This window comes from Serinus canaria, chromosome 4 (genome assembly GCF_022539315.1).
Source record: "Serinus canaria isolate serCan28SL12 chromosome 4, serCan2020, whole genome shotgun sequence".
Taxonomy (NCBI): domain Eukaryota; kingdom Metazoa; phylum Chordata; class Aves; order Passeriformes; family Fringillidae; genus Serinus; species Serinus canaria.
Genome location: NC_066317.1, coordinates 18,714,048 through 18,735,600, shown reverse-complemented (window position 1 = coordinate 18,735,600; position 21,553 = coordinate 18,714,048). Strand labels below are relative to the sequence as shown.

The 21,553-nt window shown below is 54.6% G+C and overlaps 2 protein-coding genes and 1 pseudogene across 6 annotated transcripts in view; 1 reads left to right on the top strand and 2 right to left on the bottom strand.

Annotated features, from left to right (window-relative positions):
- LOC103819939 (E3 ubiquitin-protein ligase RNF213-like) overlaps positions 1–10,648 on the bottom strand; it is a 45,394-nt gene extending 34,746 nt beyond the window's left edge. The window contains exons 1-12 of one of the 5 annotated variants that reach the window (XR_007777410.1): positions 10,487–10,648; positions 8,382–8,697; positions 6,228–6,409; positions 5,442–5,600; positions 5,005–5,198; positions 4,534–4,811; positions 3,678–3,937; positions 2,868–3,056; positions 2,202–2,400; positions 1,495–1,556; positions 1,100–1,253; positions 465–617 (exon numbers count right to left, since the gene is read on the bottom strand). Coding sequence is in view for 4 of the 5 variants with exons in the window: in XM_050973326.1 (XP_050829283.1) it covers positions 465–617; positions 1,100–1,253; positions 1,495–1,556; positions 2,202–2,400; positions 2,868–3,056; positions 3,678–3,937; positions 4,534–4,811; positions 5,005–5,198; positions 5,442–5,600; positions 6,228–6,409; positions 8,382–8,573 (2,022 nt within the window). In the remaining variant the exon portion in view is untranslated. Of the gene's footprint in view, positions 1–464; positions 618–1,062; positions 1,475–1,494; positions 1,557–2,201; positions 2,401–2,867; positions 3,057–3,677; positions 3,938–4,533; positions 4,812–5,004; positions 5,199–5,441; positions 5,601–6,227; positions 6,410–8,381; positions 8,698–9,965; positions 10,066–10,486 lie in introns of those variants that run through there. The other 4 variants (XM_050973326.1, XM_050973327.1, XM_050973328.1 and 1 more) reach the window with 4 other exon arrangements.
- On the top strand, positions 8,725–10,479 carry LOC127059495 (basic proline-rich protein-like). The gene is made up of 2 exons (XM_050973330.1): positions 8,725–9,976; positions 10,076–10,479. The coding sequence occupies exons 1-2, from the start codon at positions 9,747–9,749 to the stop codon at positions 10,287–10,289; spliced, it is 444 nt and encodes a 147-aa protein (XP_050829287.1). The 5' UTR covers positions 8,725–9,746; the 3' UTR covers positions 10,290–10,479.
- Positions 10,649–10,854: 206 nt separating the features above from the next.
- Positions 10,855–17,740, bottom strand: LOC108962648 (sodium-independent sulfate anion transporter-like; annotated as a pseudogene).
- Between the last annotated feature and the right edge of the window lie 3,813 nt (positions 17,741–21,553).

Here is a 21,553-nt window from a genome sequence, read left to right as displayed (position 1 = left end):
ATCTGGACCCCTTTCAGATGTTTCCATTCTGAGGAAAAGGAACACTCCCAGAGCTGCAAAAAGCAGCTTTTAAGCCTAAACAGTGTGTAAATGTCTCAGCTGCTGAAGGAGACATTTGGATGAGCCAATTCCACCCTGCTGCTGGAAACTGTCCCAGGGTGGGCTGGGAGCAGCAGCTCAGACTGGCAGGGCTGCTCTGAGCTTTGCCTGCTGGAAGGCCTGAGGACAACCAGTGGGACACACTGGGAGCAAAACAACACCAAGGGACAGCTCCTCACTCCAGCAATGTCTTTAGGAACAGCCAAGGAAAAGCAGAACAGAGGTGAGCTTCAAACACTGCCCATCCCCACCCCTTTCCTTACCCAGCCACAGCTACAGAGCCCAGCAAAGAGCCAGCAGACTCAAGACCCTGGCTAAGCTACAGTAAAATCCCTTTTTACTGACATTATCAGAAGATGACAAACCTCAAGTTCAAAGGAGAAAGAGAAGATCATGTGATCTGGGTACTTCTTCAGTAACTTGCGATCTAAAACCTTTGTGAACCAGGCACAAGCTTCCCTCAGAGCTCCACTGAGCAACTCTTCCATTGGAACTTCCTCCACAGCATTCCTTGGAACCTGCCCCACAGGGAGGGAGAGACAACAAAATAAACACAGCTCAAGCAGGACAGCAATAGACAACTGATTTAAATCAGTATTTCTAAAGAGAAGCCCAAAAGCACCCAGAACACACAAGAGCCCAGCAACAGACCCAGCACTGCTTGAATAAAGAGCAGAGAGAGGCTGGGAAAGTGCAGTGCTTACAGGCAGGTTGTGCATAAGCTTGTTCCATGGAAGTGAAGACAAGAAATGTTTAAGGGGAAACAAAACCAGACTTAAAACAAAGCTTATCACAGCAAACCGGAGCATCTGACCTTACTTTCAATAAGAACCAAACTCATCAGGTGACTCCACACCTGTCTGAAAGTATCACAGTCTTGCTTAGAGTGTGAAGTTCTTCAAACAGAGACTGGATCTGACCTAAACCCCGTGTGTTATACCACACTGTAATATTTCTGGGTACCTTGCTTGTATGAAGCCAAGAGTTCCTTGGTACTCACTGCTGAGGGCTGAAGCTGGGCAACCTTGGCAATCAGGGTGGCAGCAGTGGCAGGGATCTGGAACAACCCCACTGTCCTGGCAGCCTCGCAGAGCCTCTCGTGCAGCCTGAGGCAGCAGGACAGGCAGCACTGCCAAGAAGAAGGCCCCAGAGCTCTGCAGGGCAGCAACACAGAGGGAGAGTTAATTTTCTGCTCCAAGGAAAATAAAAAATTAAGAACAAAGTAAAAAAACCCACCAAATTTAACAGTGTGGCAGCTACCTCCCTCAGATGGATTTAAAAGATGGGATAGAACTCCAGGATTCTTTTCTCCACAGAGATTTCAAGGTACACAAGCAGGACCCCAGCCCTGGTACAGAGGCAGACAATGCTCTCACAGAGGTGCACTGCACTTACCTTGCTGGGGGCTCATCCAAGGCATGCAGCACTGTGTTTAGAATCCTCACTAGCACCTGAGACTGGAAAGACAAAAATATGAAACCGTGGAAGAAATTTTACAGACTGATTTCTGAATAGCTGAGAAGGAGGGAACTCACTCTTCTTTTGCATCTTCTCCAACATTTTTATAAATACACTGTAAAATAGCAGAACTTATTTACTGGATGTCAGAGACAATATCTGGGCAGCTTTCATATGCACAAACTTAACCTCTACTTCTTACAATTTCTATTATCAGTTGCAAGGTCCTACTCCTGCTGTCCTCACACCAATACAAAAGTTTTCACAACAGCAGGAAAATCTCCAAAACCAGCAGCCCCTTGCCCAAACCTTCTGTGCAAAAAAAGCCAGTTTCAGGTACACATCTGAGGAGGTCAGGATTAAAACATCTGCCATCACTAATCAAGAGCAAATCCAGCTACGAACACCCTCCTCTCACCGATGCCAACACCACTTTTTGCTGCAGATAAACCCGCAACTCTCCCCCTGAGGAGTCTCTGACTTCAGGGCAACTATTTTTGCTCTTAGCTAGGTTTGAGGCTCTCTGTGCTGCAACCTGTTGCCAGCCCCAGTTCCCTCAGTGATGGCCAGCTCTGCCAAAAGACACCCAGAAGCCCAGTTTGAGCCTTCATCCCAGAGCTGGGTAAAGCTGCCACATGACAAACCTGAGAGCTATCGCATGAGAGCTCAACATTCTTCAATCTGTACAAAACACCTTGAAGAATAGCTAGCAGGTCACTGGGGAAGTCTTTTATGAAGTCAGCCAGGCTCCTCAGGGGCAGCACACAGAGCCAGGACTTGACCAGAGTCCCATCAAATTCCATCAAGTATCTCTTTTCTCTCATTCGTGCCAGCAGGGTCACTCTGGAGGGGAGACAAAAGAAAATCCTCAGGATTCTAGGGAACAAAAGGCTGCGAACTTGTGCAGCCCACAGAGGAGTCTCCTCCATTCCTGTGCTTTTGTCCCTGCAGCTGAGATCAGTGGGAGTCCCCAGGGCCCAGGAGTGGCACAGCAGAACCAAACCACTGAGCATAAGTACTCAGGGAAAATAAACTCCAGGTCTTGCTCAGACTCTACACAACAGGAGCAGCTTTAGCTCCCACCTGCTCCCTGGCTGGCAGAACTGGGGGGGTTGTGTTTGAGGGGTCACACAGTGCCCAACTGAGCTACACTCAGTGATCTCTGAGCCACCAGTGTGGCTGTGCCCAAAGACCCCAAGCATCCTCCCTTTACATGTTACATTTCATAGTCTTTAAAAATGGGGGAGGGGAAAAACAAAAAGAGAGATGAGGAGGGCACTGGGAGGAACTGGGAGCTCTGGAAAACTCACGCATCTTGCTTCGTCCTGGTTTCAGCAAATGAAAGCCCTTCCAGCCCTGCCCAGGCATCCTCCTCCACCAGCCTGTGCTCCTGCTGCAGGGGAGCAGCAAAGGAATGCAGAAGGGGAAGGACCCACACCCACTGGTCTACTTCATGATCAATGCACTTCTGGCAAAGGCTTGTCAGGTCAACCTTCAAGCTAAATAAAAAAAGAAAACAAAACAAAGACACTGAGTGAAAGAACAGCTTTATCCTGGCCTTGAGAATGCCCTAGGGGTGTGGGAGGCTATGTTTCAATCGCCCTATGCACCTTCAATTAACCTCTGGTCATTATTTTAGTTCCATCCCTCTTCATTGCAGAGCGTACCTGTCCAGGTTTAAGGCCCAGAGCTGCAACATTACTGAATCTCTCTGCACAGATCCTGCTACTGGAGCACTGGGAAGACCCAATCCTTTACCTACAGTCTCCCCATGAGCCCCCCCAGCCCTGTGACACCCACACAGAGAAGGACTCCAGAAAGAAATGCAGTGGCTGCAGCTGTGTGAGTGAACAACTCCAAATCCAGTTCCAGGTAAGCAGTCAGATTACAACTTGGCAAACAGGCACACTGGGGGAAACCAACCAAAAAGTGTGGAATGATGCACTACAACCTTACCAGGATGTTAGCCCTGCTTCAAGCAAGAGGCTGGAACTGAGACCTCCAAAGATACTTCCAAATATAACTTTTTCTCTGGTTCTCTAGCAGTAGAGAGCTGGATTCCTGTTGTTCTATCAAAGCAACACCAGCCTGGTCAGTTAGAAGGTACATGGAGCACCCACCTGGAAACTTCTGCAAAAGCCTGTTTGATGTGATCAATCTCATTCTGTACATCGCGTGGTGACACTTGATCCAAGCACAGGAGGCTGCACAGGTCAGCCAGGTCACTTTTAGGTAATGAGAGTGAACAGTTTTCAACTACCACAAGAATGGTGAGCCCCACAGTCAGTTTGCTTAGGATGACTCTGTCCTCTGGAGCTGCTTCTGGTGCAAGGAAAGGGAGAGCTATTTTCTTCACATATTTTAGCAGCAAATCATTCACCTGGATAAAGAAGAGAAGAAATAAACCAAACACAGCATTAGTCTTTCTCTTCTGAAGCCAATGTCTTCTGCCAGTTCCAGTGAGGCCACAGGACAGGAAGGAGCAGCCCTGAAAACCAAAAAAGACAATGTGGCATTTCTATCAAATTTCCTAATTATGTCAAATAAGAAATTTTGGATTCCAGAAACCCTACTGGCATCACTGCTTAGAACAGGGTCAGGAGCTTCTCCCAAAAAGTAGGCAGTTTTGGAGCAAGAGATGAGTGCAGAGAAGTTGTTAGTGACACAACAACTGGCAGCAAAACTTAATGGCAAGGCTTAGGAAATCAACATCCAGACACAAAACCCACTCAGGTATGAAGTCACCCCGTCACAGCCCTGCTGCTGACCCCCATGGGGTCTCAGAACCACACTGAGGTGCACAGGCTGACTGCAGCCCTCAACACAGTCAGTGACAGCCACCCTAGAAGGATCCCCACTGCTTCTGTACCTGAACTTTGACTGGAAAAGTAAAATTAACCCATCGAGGTCAGCAGCAAAATGAAAGTTTGTGTTCAGCAACAGAATGTTTTCTGTCTCTGCAAGAGAAGGGATTACCTGCTCTGTGCTGAAGTTTAACTCTCTCCATGTCATTGGCACACCATCAAACACCCGCTGGCCTACTGCAACGTAATGGAACTGCCCCAGCTGACAGAAGAAATTCCTCAGATTGTCAGGACTCTGGGTTCCAAGAATGCTGAAGATACTTTCTAACATAATATCAGCAGCAATTTTCTTCCCTTCCACCACTTCCTTGTTTTTATCAAAACGAAGTTTCTGTAATACGTTTTTGCGCATGGAAGGCGCACACACAATGTCATCATACTGGTGCCACTCTGGAACAGCAACACAAGGAGAACACAGGAAAACAGCCATTGCAATCAGGTGCCTTCTCCCTTCCAGTGGGCACAGCAATACCCTAAGCAGCCCACTGAGCTGCCAGCTTCAGACAGGGCTGCCTGCCAGGAATGCTGGGCCACAGGACAGCAGGGATCACCTCAAGGTGTAGGCCCAGCCAACAGAGCTCACCTCCTTTTTTGAGGAGTTTACTGTTTATCAATAAGCAGCGATTCACGGGTTTATTGGATACTGGCTTCTTGTAAATGAACTCATACTCCCCCTTCTCACAGGTCACCCAGTACTTGTAAGGAATGTATTTATCCAGGATTTCTCTGCTGAGAGTTACAGCACCTTCAATAAGGTATCCATGTTCTTCCAGAGGCCTTGGAAACACAAACACAGTAAAGGCAGGCAAAGGACACGTTAGCTGATCTACACACCTCCTTTTCCATGCACTGCTCTATTTTTAATAGGAATGGTGACTGTTCTTTCACAAGAACACTTTAGAACAGTTTTCTGCACTGTGAAACCATTTGCTGCAACCCCCATCTGTGGGCACAGAGCCATCCCTTGCACAGTGGCTGAGGCCCCAGAGAGACCCCGTTCTCAGAGCAGGAAACACTCACCGGATGCAGTTCAGCTCACAGATGTTGTCATTCCAGTCAGCGTAGGAAGGAATGCCCTGAGCCCTGATAAACACTTTATCGGTACCAGGGTTGAGCTTGAAGTCTTTGGATAATATTGCATGAAAATACACTGTAACACCCTCATTGCGGCTCACAGAACTGCAGGAAAGAATTGGAAGGGTAATAGAAGGGATTCTGTTGGGGTTTTTAATTGCACAAGTCACTGTAGACCTCAAATCAGACTCGATTTGAGAACAGCTGAGTGGCTGCAAGATCCATAAACTCTGCCAGCAGTTCACTCAGACTGATGTTTGAGCAGGCGTAGTGCAAAGCCCAGTGCAAAAAGGAAAAATGGGCTCCTAAAGGCAGCAGGAGATGCTCTGGCCTAGCAGAGTCACCCGGAATGGCCACACTTTCCACCCCTTCCAGCTCATACACATAAAGCAAAACATCAAAACAGCTCTTCACACTATTCACCTGAAACATTGTGTGTGTGAAGCACATGGTGCTCATTAGAGCTAGAAATAAGAGAAAAATCTCTTTTTTATCCATCAGATGTTCAAGCAGGTTCAACCCATCACCCAGGACATCACCTGTGCTGCATCTCCCATTCAACACTGGTTCTGTCGTGCACAACCACCTCACCTCAGTTTCAAGACAAGCCCATTTCCACATGTCCAAGGTACATACTGAACCAATCCCAGCACCTCAGTCTGGAGTCCTGAGTCCTCCTCACAATTAACTCCTGTTAGTGAAGAGCACCGGGAACAGCAGGGCTGTTCTCACCTTTCCTTAACCTTTTCCACAGGTTTCAGGTTCCTTTGTTCCTTTTTGTTCTTGGGCCTGTCTGCTGCAGCCACAGCACCCTCCTTTCTGGCAGCCTCTGCTCCTTGGCTCCGACTTGTCTTCTTACTCATGTTGGGCATTTTCTCACATGGGGTCTGATTTTTCTCTTTTGTCTTTGCATTCTGCAACAGGGAGACAAACAATGGCCAATGAAGCAGGAGACCCTGGAAGCACAGCACCTCCTCATGGTGTGTCAGCAATTGAGAGACGGGACTCCTGGTGCAAGAAGCCATTTATTGTTTCTACAACTCCATTTATATACTCTTACAGCCTTAGGTAAAATTTTTCACTGCTAAGAAATAACCACATTATTCATTATTATTCAAACAACCACTGCTTAACCACAATCTTGCACCTGCAGTCTTGCATGACTTCCTTTAAACAAAGCAAATTTCCTTTTTGTTTCCTCCCTTACATTTCTGCTTGATGTTCCCAGGGCTTCTGGCCCACCAGAGTCAAAATGTCCACATCACCCATCAGCTGTGCAGTACTTTTTGCTCTATGCCCATCTGCCCCCCAATGCCGGTGCACCACCAGCTCCATTCTCCTGGAAGTACTGATGCCTCGCTGAGGGAAGCCACTGGCTAAGGAAAACAGCTCATGATAGAAGAGGAGCCCAACCCAAACACACTGCCACACAGTCAGCTCAGTGAGCCCCAGGTCCCAGAGGATGGGACTTAAAGAAAGTGAAAGAGAAACCACAGCAACTTCCAGCTTAACAGGCCTGTGTATGAACAGAGCACAGGCACCTGCAAAACACAAAATCCCCTTGTTCAAGGGGATCCTGGAGCTCTCCAGAGAGCATGGCTGGCTGGAGAAGAGACACCTGCCAGTCCTGGGGGCATCTGAACCACCCCTCGGTGAGAGCTGTGCTAAAACTGATACCCAGGAGAACAGAACTCAAATTAGAGCATCCCCATAATCCTCCCCAATTCACCCCTGAATGCCTGGGCAGGTGCTCCTCGGCCTCACTGACAGCACGAGCAAGTCACACTGGAACACACTGGGAAGCTGTGCCCACTGGAACACTCACCAGAGCTCACTCACACTCACTTTAACAGTGGAACTAGAACCTTTCTGCTTGGGCTCCTTCCCAGCCTGCATGCTCTGAGCCCCAGGGGAGGTCTTGGTCTCAGGCTTGCTTTGGGGGGTTCCCTTGGCAGGAGGCAGCCCAGAGGGACTCGCTTCCTGCCCTGCTGACAGCAGCTCCTTGCTGCTGCCCCGGGCCTAGGAACACACTGTGACTGCTGGCAGCTGGCCAGGGGCACCACTGCCCCTTTCCACATTACCCCTGGTTGTTCCATCCCCCGCCTTGTCCCCTGGGGATGCGGCACTGTGAGCTGGGGCAGCCCCCCTGGTTGGGCTGCTCTGCTCTACAGGGCTCAGCCTTTTTGCTTCCAGGCTGCCAACTTCCTTCCCCAGGTGTGCCAAATTCCTATTGCCTTCAGGTGCATCTCTACTGGCATCGGTGCATCCATCAGCACCTGGGTTTGCTCCCTCACCAAAGGTGGAGGGGGGGGGGTTGGATTTCCTGAGGAACAACACATGTGTCAGGCAACTCTGTGGTTTGAGGAGGCAGAGTCCAGGGGAACAGATTCCCTGGAGATGGACATATGTTTCTTTGTTTTACACTTGTTCTCTTTCTATTAAAAAAAGAAAAACAAAGACCACAATGTCTGCTTATTCATGGCCAAAGGGAAACTCTTTGTCACCTCCTCCGTTGCAAGAAGTGCCGACATCATCCTGCTACCCAGGGCTAACAGAGAATGATCAGGAAGAGAAGGTACAAGACCAGCCAGTGAAGTGCAAATAACTCCTAAGAACTGTGTAGGTTTAATATTCAAGACTTGCTCAGCAGGAGCACAGAGCAGTGCAGCAGTGTCTAAGCTGACTCATGTAATTTTTGGTTTTCCCCTCCCAGCACAGCAGCTCCACACACCCAACACAGCATCAGCAAACACAGCAAGCTTCTCCTGGAGGAAGCCAGGCAGCCGCTCCCTGACATGGCCAAAAGGATGTGGGGGATGCAGCTTGGCCTCCTCACTTCTAGCAAGAGAGCAACAAATCACAGCTGCTCCCCAGCAGGATCCTCACCTTCTTCCCCAGAGAAACCACCTCAGCAGAGTCGCCAGCCCCATGCTGAGCTGAGGGCTTTGTGTTGTCCTCTGGAGCTGTGACATACTCCAGCACTGAGGATCCCTCTTCCTCCTCCCATGTCTCAGCAGAGCTGGGAGATCCACCTGCAGTGTCAGGTGTGGTGTTAGGCTTGTGTCTTGCTCGGTCCATCAGCAACTCGCCCTCTGTCTCCTTTGTTTCAGTGGTGGAAGGAGGCCCAGCAGCACCTCCTCCCTTTGGTAAACCTCTTCCTCTGCATCAGGGACTGCAGGGACCTGCACCTCTCTTCTCCCTGCTAAGGAGGGAAATTAATCGTTAAACTGGAAATTCACCCCCCAGAGGGCTTGCAGGATGGTCTGAGTTGGAAGAGACTTTAAAGCTCATCTCATTCCACCCCTGCCACAAGCAGGGGCACCTTGCACTGCACCAGGTCACTCCAAGTCCCTGGATGGGGGAAAGCATCAGAAAAAAAGGCAAGACTTGTGGGTTGACATAAACACAGTTGAATAGGACAGATAAGGAAAATTACAGTAACCACACAGGAATATCCAAAGCCAGTGCTGCACAGGGTGCTAGCTCACCACCCTCTGAGCAATGCCCAGCCAGCCCCTGAGTGGTGGCCCTCACCCCTCGGCCAAATCACCCCAGTGTTTCCTTCAGCACCGTGCCCTGTGCTCTGCAACATCCCTCGGGCACTGGGGCAGCTCTCCTGGCTCTGCCCCCTCACAGCTCCTCGCTGCCGGGCCAGCCTGGGAGCCTGAGAACTCCTTGGCTTAGTGGAAGCACTGCTCAGTATCCAGCTCAACCATCCAGCTCTTATCAACAGCAGCCTCATCCTGAACTCAAACATAGCTCTGAACCCACTCCTGGGAAGAACATTGCCTCTGTCCCAGGCAGAGCCAGCACAGGAGCCTTGCTCGCTGGCCGGCTCGGCCTCGCCCGAGGGGGAGCTGCCCCGTGGGCGGGGCCTGTATACCAATGAGATCGCGGTGTAATGGGCGGGGCCTGTATGCAAATGAATCGCTGTGTGATGGGCGGGGCCTGTATGCAAATCAGACCGCTCAGTGATGTGCGGGGCCTGTATGAAAACGAGACCGCGATGTGGTGGGCGGGCCTAGCGCGGCTCTCGGGGGATCGGGGGACTTGCCGGGAGTGGCACGGGGAGGAACGGAATGGGAATAGGGGAGATCGGGGGTGACCGAAGGGGACACTGGGAAGACCGCGGAGGGGGGGAACAGAGTGGGACACGGCGAAGACGGGGGGTGGGGAACGGAGGGGGACACGGGAGGATACACGGGATAGGGGCGTCCCGAGTGAACGGGGAGGAGATGGCAGTCCCCGGGGATGCACCGGAGGGCTCAGGGCGGACCGGGCATCAGGGTGCACCGGGGAAATCCAGGCGCACGGAGGCGCTTCCGCGAGGGTGCAGCGAGGTCCAGAGCCCGCAGCGCCGCCTGCTTCGGACCCGCGGCTGCCCCCGCCCCGCGCCGCCCGCCCCGGAGCCCCCCAAGCCCAGGCCCGGCGCCCCGTGCCGCCACTCGCCGCCCCGGCAGCGCGACTCACCGAGTGACCGGGTACGGGTACGGGCACCACTACCGGCAGCGCCCTCTCGTCCTGCCGCTCCGCCGATCCCCACCCTGACAAGTTTCGTTTCTCCGCTTTCGTTTTTACAGGCACGGTCCCCACCCAGCCCCAGACCACCCCGGCCGATCCCGGCCCCGGCAGCCCCACCGCTCCCGAGCAGCTCTCGATGGGTCCCGCCCCGTCTGGCCCCACATCCCGGCCAGGGTCGCCCCGGTACCCCCCGAGCATCCCCCCACCCATCAGCCCGGTGCAGGAGTCCCCGGCCGGCTCAGGGGCGCAGGCAGGACCCGGCAGCACCACTGAGGGCAGGTGTGCTGGAGGAGAGTACTTTGTGCTGGTCCCGACAACCAGAAGCGGACTCTGCAGTCAAAAGTGGGGGCACGGCTGGTACCTCATCCCGGATCCGACCAGGACCCAGCCGAAGACGGGCTCCCAGCAACCCTGCCCTAAATAACCAGCCCATTTTACCCCCGTGCCCTCTTTTCCCCTTCCCGGCATACCCACAGCTCAGTGCACTCCAGGGCAGGACCCAGAGTCCTGGCAGGTGTGTGGCTCCCGGACACCTGTTCCACCCTTCCAGCACCTCCGGCAGCAGGAGCTGTGCAGAACGTGCCCTCGGGCTCGGCTCACCCGAACTGCCCAAGACTGCTTTCGCTTTCTTTTCCCCAGCACACTCAGCAACACCCAGAACTCCCCCTCCCACAAAAGTAAAACGCTTTCCCTCAGGAAGGTGGAGATCACACTCATTAGCTGTTTCTGATTTATTACACCCTCCATATCCCGAGAGCTGTTCCGGGAAGCTGAACTCCCGTCCCTGCCCAGCCCCACCGGGTGCTGTCCCCATCGCACAGCCTGGTGCCACCATGCCTGTCCCCTTGGCAGGGCCCAGGCCAGGGGCTGCGCCCCAGGGTGACAGCCCAGCCCTAACCCAGGACAGAGTGTGACACAAGATAAGGATAAAAAAGGTAAGGATAAAAATCAGTAAGGAGTACAATCCCAGATGTTTTCCCTCTCCTTGTCTGGAGGCTGATTCCCTGTGTCTTCTTGGAGGGCAGCACAGCAGCCCTGAAACAGCTTTGAGAGCTCACCAAGCATCACCACTGGAGCGGCCCAGAACATGAAAAAGGTCCAGAATTGAAACAGTGGTTTAAAAAATGTCAGCAGCTCCCTGTAGGAAGGATGCCTTTGCACTGGTCACTGTGACATGGAATAGTTTTGTCCCACAGCCTGTGTGGGGTTGGGCTGGTGCTGCTTTGTCCATCTCAGTGTGGGACATGGGGACAGTCCATCCCTGTGCCCAGGATGGAGCAGGTAGCTCCCACGGAGGGTGTTGGTGTCACTGGGCTGGCACAGGATGTTCAGCCCGGACTGGTCTCACTGGATGAGCCTGGTGCTCTTGGCAGTGCTGGTGATGGGCTGTGCCCTGCTGCCCCCCAGCTCTGCTCCCCTGCACAGCTCTGGGACAGGAAGGGGGGAAGCAGAGTCAAAGCAAGGCTCATGTGCTGGCTCTGAACCCAGGAGTGGGTTCAGAGCTATGTTTGAGTTCAGGATGAGGCTGCTGTTGATAAGAGCTGGATACTGAGCAGTGCTTCCACTAAGCCAAGGAGTTCTCAGGCTCCCAGGCTGGCCCGGCAGCGAGGAGCTGTGAGGGGGCAGAGCCAGGAGAGCTGCCCCAGTGCCCAGAGGGATGTTGCAGAGCACAGGGCACGGTGCTGAAGGAAACACTGGGGTGATTTGGCTGAGGGGTGAGGGCCACCACTCAGGGGCTGGCTGGGCATTGCTCAGAGGGTGGTGAGCTAGCACCCTGTGCAGCACTGGCTTTGGATATTCCTGTGTGGTTATGTCTTGGTTTGGAAAGACAGATGTCTGCTAAGGAAGGCAGGAGCCCCCCCTGAAATGGAGAATGTGAACCACCCCCCCACCCACCCCCCAATTGCTATAAATTTTAAATTAAGGGGCTCTCAGGCAAAAATATGGGAGCAGGAAATAACAATTAATAGGGAAGAAAATAAAAGGATAAAATAAACAGTGTAGTAAACTAAACCAATACTGACAGAGTCAGAACTCAATCTGACACCCTGTGGGTCAGGGTGTTGGTAGCAGTCCAGTTGGAAATGTGGCTGCAGTCCTCCTGGAGTGTCAGGTGTGGTTCTGCTGGAGCAGGTATTCTGTAGAAAAAGGGTGTAGTCTTCCTCTGAAGATCCAGTGGAAGAAGAGGCAGCTGCTGTTCCTCTGGGAAATCCAGTGGCTTGACTGTGCCAGGATCCAGGTATTCCAGGATTTCCAGATTATATCTGGGTAGGAATGCTTGGCTCCTCCCTCTCGGCAGAGCATCTCTCAGTGGGATGCTACAGCTCTTATCAGTCATAAGCAGAAGTTCTCCACCCTCCCCTCCTGGGAGGGAGGAGTGGGTGTGGAAGGGAGTGGGTGTGCAAAAGATAAGGAAAACTGCCCACTTAATAGAAGACAACTGCCATACAGATGGCAAATAGAATGCATCTTGCCTTGCAATCTGGGACAGGTTACTGTAATTTTCCTTTTCTTTTCTGTCCTGTTAAACTGCCTTCATCTCAGCGCACGAGTTTTACCTTTTCTCTGATTCTGCCCAACCCCTCTGCAGGGGGAGTGAAGGGCTCCGTGATGCTGAGCTGCTGCTGGGTTGCACCACCAGAGCTCACTATGAATCCCCAAGGCTGGAGAGACCCAGTTCTTGGGAGGGGCTCCAGCTCACCCCTCTAGGAGCCCCTGCAGCCCCCACACTGCTGCTCTGCAGCTGGACAGGTCAGATCCCCATGGGTGTCCTCCAGAGCCATACTCACCCCATCCTAGGAGAGCAGCCCAGAGCCTCACCTGCCTCTTCCCAGCTGGGGAAATGCTGGAATCCTTCTAAGTCTGCAGACAAGAGGGCTTGGAGAACGGGGTCCTGAGGGTAGAGAAACCTGCGTTTGGGGACTGCTGGCCACTTCCCATCTCCCTGGGACAGAGCCCCCAGCCCTTCCCAGTGCCCGCAGCCTCCAGGTCTGGGAGATGAAGCTGCTTGGGATAGTGATGATGCCACCAGAGGAGAGGCCAGCACAGAGCCCATCAGCTCTGTGCCCAGGGTGGTGTGGCCGAGGTCCCACACACCTGCAGGGCACAGAAGGCCAGTGAGAGGCCCTGCCTGCACAGCTCCTGCAGCAGCTCTGCCAGCCCCAGCAACACCATGTAATCAATGCTGCTGATGTGGCAACAGTCCAGCACCACAGAGTGTGGTGGAGATGCTGCTGGACGAGCATAAAGGCACATCTGAACAAGTCCAGAAATGAGCAGCCCAGGGGTCAGAGCCCTCAGAGCCAGGGCAGGGCTGGCAGGGGTGGGACACTGTGCTGACACCTGCAGTCCCTGCATCTGGGCAGCACCTGCCACCCACACCAGAGTGATGCAGGCGGTGACAGCCGTGTCCCCAGGCCAGCCTAGGAGCACTGTACCTGCCAGAGCACGGCTGCACATCGAGTCCCTCAGGTGCTCCACGGCTGGGAAGTGCAGGCTGGTCCCTGGCTGCACCAGCAGCACACTCCCCCCTCTGACACCTGTGGGGGGAGACAGCCAGAGGGAGCTCAGGGCTATGATCTTCCCAGGCAGGGACAACTGTCCGTGTCCCTCCCTGCCCTCCTGGTGGAGTGGGAGGAGCAGGAGCCCCCCATCCCCCAGGAAAACCCTCCTGCACACAGCCCAGTGTCAGCAGGGCAGGGACAGCAATGCCTCCCTCTCCTGCTCTCCAATCTGAGGATATTCCCTTCCTCCTGCTCCTTCAAAGGGGTCCCTGTGCTGTGCCCATGGCAGACTGGGGACAGCAAGAACAGGTCAGGAGCATCCTGTACTCCAGCACCTCACTGCCCTCAGGAGCCCACTCCCACCTCCCTGGCCCCACTACATCCAAGGGTGTGAGAAATGGATTTGTAAGGAATTCTCAAAACCTGACAGAAAGCTCACACAGTCTTGTACAAGTGTATGCAAACTCTGAGATAAGGTGTGGCCACCTAGGAAGGCCATGGAATAGAGAGGACATTGTTGAGGTGAGATTGAGCTAGAAACAAGTTTCAAACGATGTCCTTGCAAAAAGACAAGATATTTTAGAGAATTGGAACTGTGAAAGATGCATTGTAGCATTACATGGGGTAAAAATATGGGTGATTGGTGTTAGAAGTATTAGCAGCATTGTGGGCAAAAGGCAATAGGCTGAAGAACATTTATAAGGTATTGTAAACAGGAAATAGGGTGGTTTCTGATAGAATGGCATTGAGTTTTACATCTCTTATGTCTCACCCTTAATCAGGACTGATAATGGAATAAAATCTTTTAAAACACCTCTCAGTTGCCCTGTCTCTGAAAAGCCGGGAAAACCAACATAAGGGGAGGGGAGAAGCTCACTTTTATTGGTGGACTGGCAATGGAGTACAGCAGGAGAACCCCAGAAACCAGCACCCCAGTCACAATTCCATACTGGACCTCTCAGAAGCAGAGCAGGAATGTCACACAGAGGGGCACAAGGTCCAGCCCTGTAAGAGAGAGAAGCCAGGCTCTCTTGCAGACCAGCTGTGGCTGGTCCTGGTGCCACAGGGCACTCAGTGACAGCACCAGCTCTGTGGGCACAGCGGGGCTGCACCCAGGTCTTGAGGAATCCAGTGAGGAGACCTGGTCTGTGTGAGTGAGGCAGGGGGAGCCGTGAAGGGGCCTCTGTCCCAGCTCAGGGGGGCAAGTGTGACTGCTGGAGTGGCTCCTGAATGGCTGGACTGGGGGACTGCCTCTTGCTCACTGATGCCCTCACTCTTAACCCGCCAGAGTGAATGGAAGATGCCAGCGTCAAACATGGGCACCACGGCCGAGTTGATGACGGCAGCCAGCACTGCTTTGGGGATGTAACAGAGGAGACAGGTGAGCTATGCCAGGGACAGCAGGACCAGGGCATCTGCAGGAGAGGGACTCTGAGCCACAGGCACCCCAACACCCAGAGGTCTCTGACACCCAGAGGTCCCCGACGCCCAGGGGTCCCTGCTGCCCAGGGATCCCCAGCACGGGCAGCAGCCGGGGGACAGGGCATGGGCAGGGGCAGGGCAGGGCTGTACCCATGATGAGCCCTCCTGTGGGGGTGCAGACCCCTGACTGAGCATTCACTGCCATCCTGAAACGCAAACCCACACGATGGGGAGGCTGGGGGCTGCTCCTGCCTACTGCCCAAAGACCCCACCCAGGAGAAGCACCCACCCTGTCAGGGAGAAACATAAGCAAGCCCTGGCTTCCAGGACTGCACAGCAGGAAGAGCATGCGGCCACTGGGACACATGCATAGCCCAGCCACCAAGGTGGGCTGCTGGGTGAGCTCAGGGACTCACTGGGGACAGCACAGTCTTCCACTCAGGATGTTACAGAGCTCCCTCACCACGCAGCCCCAGCGAGTGCCCTGCTCCCCCTCCTGCTACCCACTGGCCAAAGCTGCCCGTGATGGGGAATGAGGAGATGAAGGAGTTCAGGACATTGGCTACACCTGAGGAGACAAAGGAGAGGGGCTGGGGAGTCATTGCTGTGCTTGTGCTCGCCTGAGCTCCCTTTGTGACCTCCTCCCTTCCTTCCGGCCCCGGGACCTGAAGACAATGCCCACCCACCGAAAGAGTGATTCAGCCTGCTCCGGAAATTACTTTGCTGTGAGAACATTCGAGGTAAGGAAGGGAAAGTTCAGTGGAGCCCAGACCGCCCAGATGGGGATCTCAGGCAGCTCAGAGGCTGTGGGATACCTGGCAGTGCTAAAAGCCCCACCCCTGCCCTCCTGAGCAAGCAGCTCTTACCCAGAGCTAGCAGTTCCTGGTCAGGGTCCATCCTGTAACCATTCTGCAAGGCTGAAAGGAGATGTTTGCATTGGCCTGAGGCTCCCACAGGCATCTGCCATGCACACAGAGCAGAACCAGCAGTGACTGGGACTGTGTGGGCCCTGTCCTGGCACCCCTTGGACACAGGACAACCCTGAGACAACACTCACCTCTTGGGCAAATTTCAGCTGGGCACCCCACAGGACCCCTCCTGCCAGCCCATGCTATGAACTGGAGCCCAGTCCCCCGCAGTGCTCCAAAAGGAGCAGCACCTTCCCCAGCACCCCAAGCCTTGCAGAGACCCCTCCCCAGCACCCTGAGCCCCTGCAGAGACCCCCTGAGAACACAGGGCAGGGCCCTGGCACAGCTCTGCCAAAAGCCTTGGCGATGGCGACGGTCTCCAGCAGCCCCATGAGTGGCACCACAGCCAGCCCGACCACCATGTCCTGGGAGGGAAGGATCCAGTTGGGGGGCTGGGACCCAGCACGTGCAGGAGGGAGCAGAGCAGCCCCTGGGGAGCTGCCAGCACCCACCTGCACCATGCTGTGGAAGGGGAGGGTGCCATTGGGCGCTGCCAGGGAGAAGCGTGGTGGCCGGAAGGCTGGCAGGCCCTGGGGGATGCTGCTGGCAAACCTGAAGGGCTGAAAGCCCATCACCTGGAAGGAGTAAGCCAGGCCAGCAAACAGGACGAGAGCGTTGTGTGCTGCCAAAGCGGAGAGAGCAACCATGAAACATGCCCAGAGCCCAGGACAGCAGGAAGGGAGCAGGATATGGGCATCTGAGCTGCTGGAGACTTCCCAGCCTTAGGAAGGGGCACGGTGACAGGGGCCTTAGGACATTGTCCTCCCTGCCCCACCTCCAGGTCTCAGCTCCTGCCAGCCTGGGCTTTCCCAGTTTAAGGCTCTGTCTTCCCTGACCCAAAGAGATGAGCCCCCAGGAAGGGACACGGCAGGGGACAGCTGACACACCTGTGGCAGAGATCCACATAATCAGGTAGCTGATCCTGACAGCCAGTGGTTCTGTGGGGGCAGCTTGGGTAAGGTGGCTCTTCATGGCCCAGAGCCCTGCCAGCACTGCCAGGCAGCTCAGCCCCAGCACAGCATCCCCAGCCCTGCAAGAGGCACATCAGTGCCACCCCATACACGCTGTGAGAGCTCCCACAAAGGCCGGGCGGGGGGTTGTGTCACAGCCGAGAAATCAGTTCCAAGCTGTTACCAAGAGATGGGGAGGGAAGCAGCTGCAAGGGAGGGAGCAGGGCAGGGTGGTGCTGACATGGTCTCTCCAATCCTCTGCAGCGTCTCATCGACCTGCAGGAAGAACTGCCTCGGGATGCCCTGCAGCCCCAGGATGTTCTCTGCAGGCGGACAAAGCGTGCTGACAGCCCAGTCCTGTGACCGCAGCCAACGCCGGCCTGGAGCTGCTACCAAAGGCTCTGATCTGGGTTAACCATAAAGGAAATGTGGCAGCCCAGCAGAGCCTCAGGTCCCTGCGAGGCCAGTGAGGGGCTGCTGGGGCTGCAAACCACCCTCAGCTTCCAAATTTGCAAACCCACCGTACCAGAGAATCACCCAGTGCCTCCTGCAAGTGACCAAATCCCATGTCCTGGTTCTACTGGTATCCTGGAAGCCCCCAGCTGGTCACCAGCAGAGGGTGTGTTCAGCTTGGTCTGCTCCAAGCAGGGTGCTCAGGGACCTAGCAGATCCACTGGCAGAGGGTCCTGGGACCCCTTTGGGGCTCCTTCCCCCAGCACCAAACACATGGCCTAGCCCGGTGCTAAATATCCCAGTTGCATCCCCTGGGACCTTTCTGCTGCTCTCTAGGAATGAGTTTCCTCCCACAGGTGCCTGTCCCTGCTCTCACCCTTTTCCACCCCTCCAGACCTGACACCGACTGTTCTGGACTGGTTCTCCATCCCCTACCCTGCTTACAGCATCTTTGGCACCAGGTGGGTGCAGCTCACTGGATAGTCTCTCCTGCCAGCCCTGGAGTCGGAGCAGCTGTGGGCCACCGCCTTCAGCAGCCAGAGCCACCACGAGGTGACCATGTGCTATCCCATGCGAGCCATCCAGCACTGGCAGTTCCAACTACAAGATGCCCCTCCCATCAACCAGGACTTCTATGTCTCGTCCACCTTCCAGGACCTGCTGAACCGCACCAGGGCGGGGCAGCCGGCGCACTGGAACAAGACCCTGCAGGAGACCCCGGGCCTGCTGGGAAATCTTTGACTGCAGCTGTGACCCTGCCAAGAGCCAGAACCTGGCCCCTAAGCCATGCTATGCTGGTGTCCTGCAGCTGCTGTGCGTGCACAGCTCCTCAGGTGGCAGTGGGACACGGGGGGCCCCTGGGTGTGCACCCCCAGTGCTGTCCTGGAGGAGAAACTGAGCCCCCAGTGCTGGCTGCTGCACAACGAGCTGTGAGTGCCACTTGTGCCCGGGACAGTGCTGTGCTCCTGTGGAGCATGAGGGCTTGGAGCAGGACCATGATGCGCTGGTCCCAAATCCCAGGTGACACCACGAGTCTCTGCCGTCTGCTGCCAACACCACCCAGAGCACTGAGGGATTCCTGGTGCCTTGGCTCTCAGCCAGAGGAGCTGAAGGGCCAAGCTGCCCCTCAATAAAGCCTCTGGAGGATAAGGCTCCATTTTCACCTGGAGCTGAGCACACTACTGCAGCAGCCCGCAGCTTGGAGGCAGCAGGACAAGCCAAGGGCCTCTGTGACACAACCAGGGCTACAGGAACAGCTGGGAACCCCCAGTGCTCTAGGAAATGGGGGTGTGCCACCACTTGTGAGTCTCTGGGTTGGCAAAGTCTGGGAAGGCCGTGGGTCCTGGCCAGACCTGCAGGAGGAAGAGCATTGGGCAGAGCCCCCAGCCCCATGCACCCCCCACCTTCCAACAAGGCCCCCCAGAGGTTTCTCTCCCACTCTTGGGGTCCTGCTCCACAGCCCCACTTGAGCCCTGTCCATGGGCACTGGGGCTGCTCCCCAAATGCACCTTCCCAATGAGGGGCTGCCCCATGGCATTTTGGATGAACACCCCTTGCTGCACGCCCTCGTTGTAGGGCTTGTAGGTGCTGGGAGGCCCTGAGCTGCTGATCCCAGCATCCTGGAAGGGCATAAAGCCAGGGCTTTAGCAGCAGCAGCAGGGAATGGCCAGCCCTGCCTTCATCACCACCCTGGGGCAGCTGAACCCGTGCCAGCCAGCCCATGCAACTCACCACAATCGTGATGTACCTCAGCACTCAGCTGTGGAAGTCCTGCACCATCTCCAGGTAGTACTTGAAGCCTTTCATGTTGAAGGTGAAATCCCTCTTGGCATCTGCATAATCCAGGTCATTCCACTGCACATCCTGTGGATGGAGGCACCATGGCTTGGGCAAGAGCAGGGACCCCACATGCTGCTGTGGGACCCCAACCCCTGGGGCTCCCACCAGCCCCCCACAGCCCCCAGGAGCAGCCTGGACCTACCAGGGGAAGTGGGCTGCTGTCATGTTGGCCACCACCTGCCAGATGATGTCAGTGGAGGAGTAGCCCCAGCGGCACAAGTGGAAGCTCAGGCCCGAGTATGGGGGCACAAAGGGGAACCCTGGAGGGCAGAGGGTGGGTGCTGGCAGGGATGGCCCAACCTTGTGCCAGCCCAGAGCCCTGCTGTGCCACATGGCCCACAGCATCCTGGCCATGGTTCAGCCATACCAACCACATCCAGGTACTGCCACACGACACAGTGGTGCCGGGGCCCAGGAAGATGTAGCAGTCCAGGATCCCCCCCGTTGTGTGCCAGGTCAGGGCCGGGCTGGCCTGCAGGAGCATGTCTGGGGAAGCACAAGTGCCAGGGGAAGAAGCTGAAGAAGAAAGAACCTGGAAGAACCAGGACAAGGCCAGGCCCGTGCCTGGTGCCCCCATGGGACTCGCCCATCGCGTTGCTGTTCAGCAGAAAGACACCATGGGCTGAACCATCATCCTCCATCACCAGGTAGAAAGGGTGGGAGCCGTAGAGATTGACGTGGGGCTGGAGTAGAGCTCGGTGTGGTGCCAGTGAGGCTCTGCTGGAGACCCCCACACCCACCCGACCTCCAGTCAGGAGCACTGGCTTCCCATGCAAACCCAGGGCTGTGCTCCCAAACTCTGTCAAGTCAGTTGAGCCCTGCCCTGAGCCAGAGCCCTGCAAACAGCTCCCAGGCAGCACAGAGCTCTGGGGGGACAAACCTGGGCCTGGGGACGAGGGTCCCATGGGTTTGTCCAGTGTTATGGCCGAGACCCAGAGCTGAACCAGCTGACACATCTCCCCAGCCCCAGGAGAGGCTGCAGGGCCACCTCCAGGAGCACAGCTGAATCTGTCTCCTTTTCTCTCAGCCCCACTCTGTGCCGTGGGTGCCATCTCCCAATTCCAGATGGTGATCCTGGTCCATGCTGTATCAAGGAACAGCGGTGTCAGGTGCTTCCCCAGCCCCGAAATTAGATAGGAGAGCAGTGAGGTGGAGATCTGCAGGAAGTGGTCTGTGAAGAAGAAGGGTGTGACCATAGTGTTCAGCCTGCTGAGAGAAAGGGGGACTTGGCCAACAGCTGGGAGGGAGGCGCTGAGCTGTGGCCACTGGTGCTGGGCAGGGACATGGGTGCTCATCACCATGGGAAATAAAAACAAGTTTCGGCTGAGCTCTGGGATTCCTGATTCCCTGCCCAGCCACTGAACTGCAGAGGGAATCAAAGTAAAGCCCCGACAGCCACCCCACTGCTGTCACCAGTGTCCCAGAAGAACAGCAGTGTCCCTGCACCCATCCTGGCACTGTGGGGCTGGGCACGTTTCCAACCAAAATCCCTCGGGAGGCGAGGGGGCCCAGGGCCACTCACAGGACTCTGCCACCACGCTGCCACCTGCGAGGTGTCCCCAGGTAGGTTGTGAGGCATGGGACTGCTGCAGAGAATTCAGAGACATCAGCTAGAGCTGAGGATAATTCTTTATCTAAACAAGTCTGTTAGTTTAGGGTTTTCTTTTAGTTGCCACTGTTCTTGACTTTACTATTCATCACACTAAATCTGTGTGGATGTGAGATATACTGATTTCCAAGAGGCTCAAAAAGCATTTAGAAAGTTTATAGTGTTTATAAAGGACTTCTGGGCACTTCAGATCATTTTTATGGCATTGCCCAACTCCTGCAGATTTGAATAGCAAACTTTGTGGAAGTACTTGCTCACTGTTTGTGAACAGCCATGGTCTGTTTTGTTTGCAACTTGCTTTTTCTAAGATAAGAATTTTCAGCAGCAGCCACGGCAATCGGTGTTTTCAGAAACACTTTGGTTTGTTTACATGTAACCTGTGAGTGCAGAAGACTGTTTTCAGCTCACAGCCACCACAGATTTCTGAGGGTGGGGAGGAGCAAGGAAGTTCATTACAAGGCAGTGTGTTGCTTGTAACATGTCTATAGCAACTTCAGCTAGGAAGCAGCTTGCTGGTAAAGCTTTCTTACCATGCACTCTCGACTGGAGTCCCATCTGAACAGAGTGTTTTACTTTATCTCACCCTTGAGAACTCTCCTGCCATCGGGGCCATCATACAAAGGGGAGAATGGCAGCCTTGCAAAGGGAAAATTATGGCAATGGAATGACTGCATATTTTTAAAAACAAAATTGTGATAAATATTTATACTTCCTATAAAACTGCTGAAAATATTATTACACCAGGATGCTTTAGTAAGTACAATTCCACAACAGTTAAAGAAGGTTTCCATCT

Excerpts from the sequence above, each read along its gene's own strand:
- LOC127059495 (XM_050973330.1), top strand. The coding sequence starts at position 9,747 with ATGCACCGGAGGGCTCAGGGCGGACCGGGCATCAGGGTGCACCGGGGA. Across the intron at positions 9,977-10,075 it reads GCGACTCACCGAGTGACCGG|GCACGGTCCCCACCCAGCCC; the intron begins GTACGGGTACGG and ends TCGTTTTTACAG.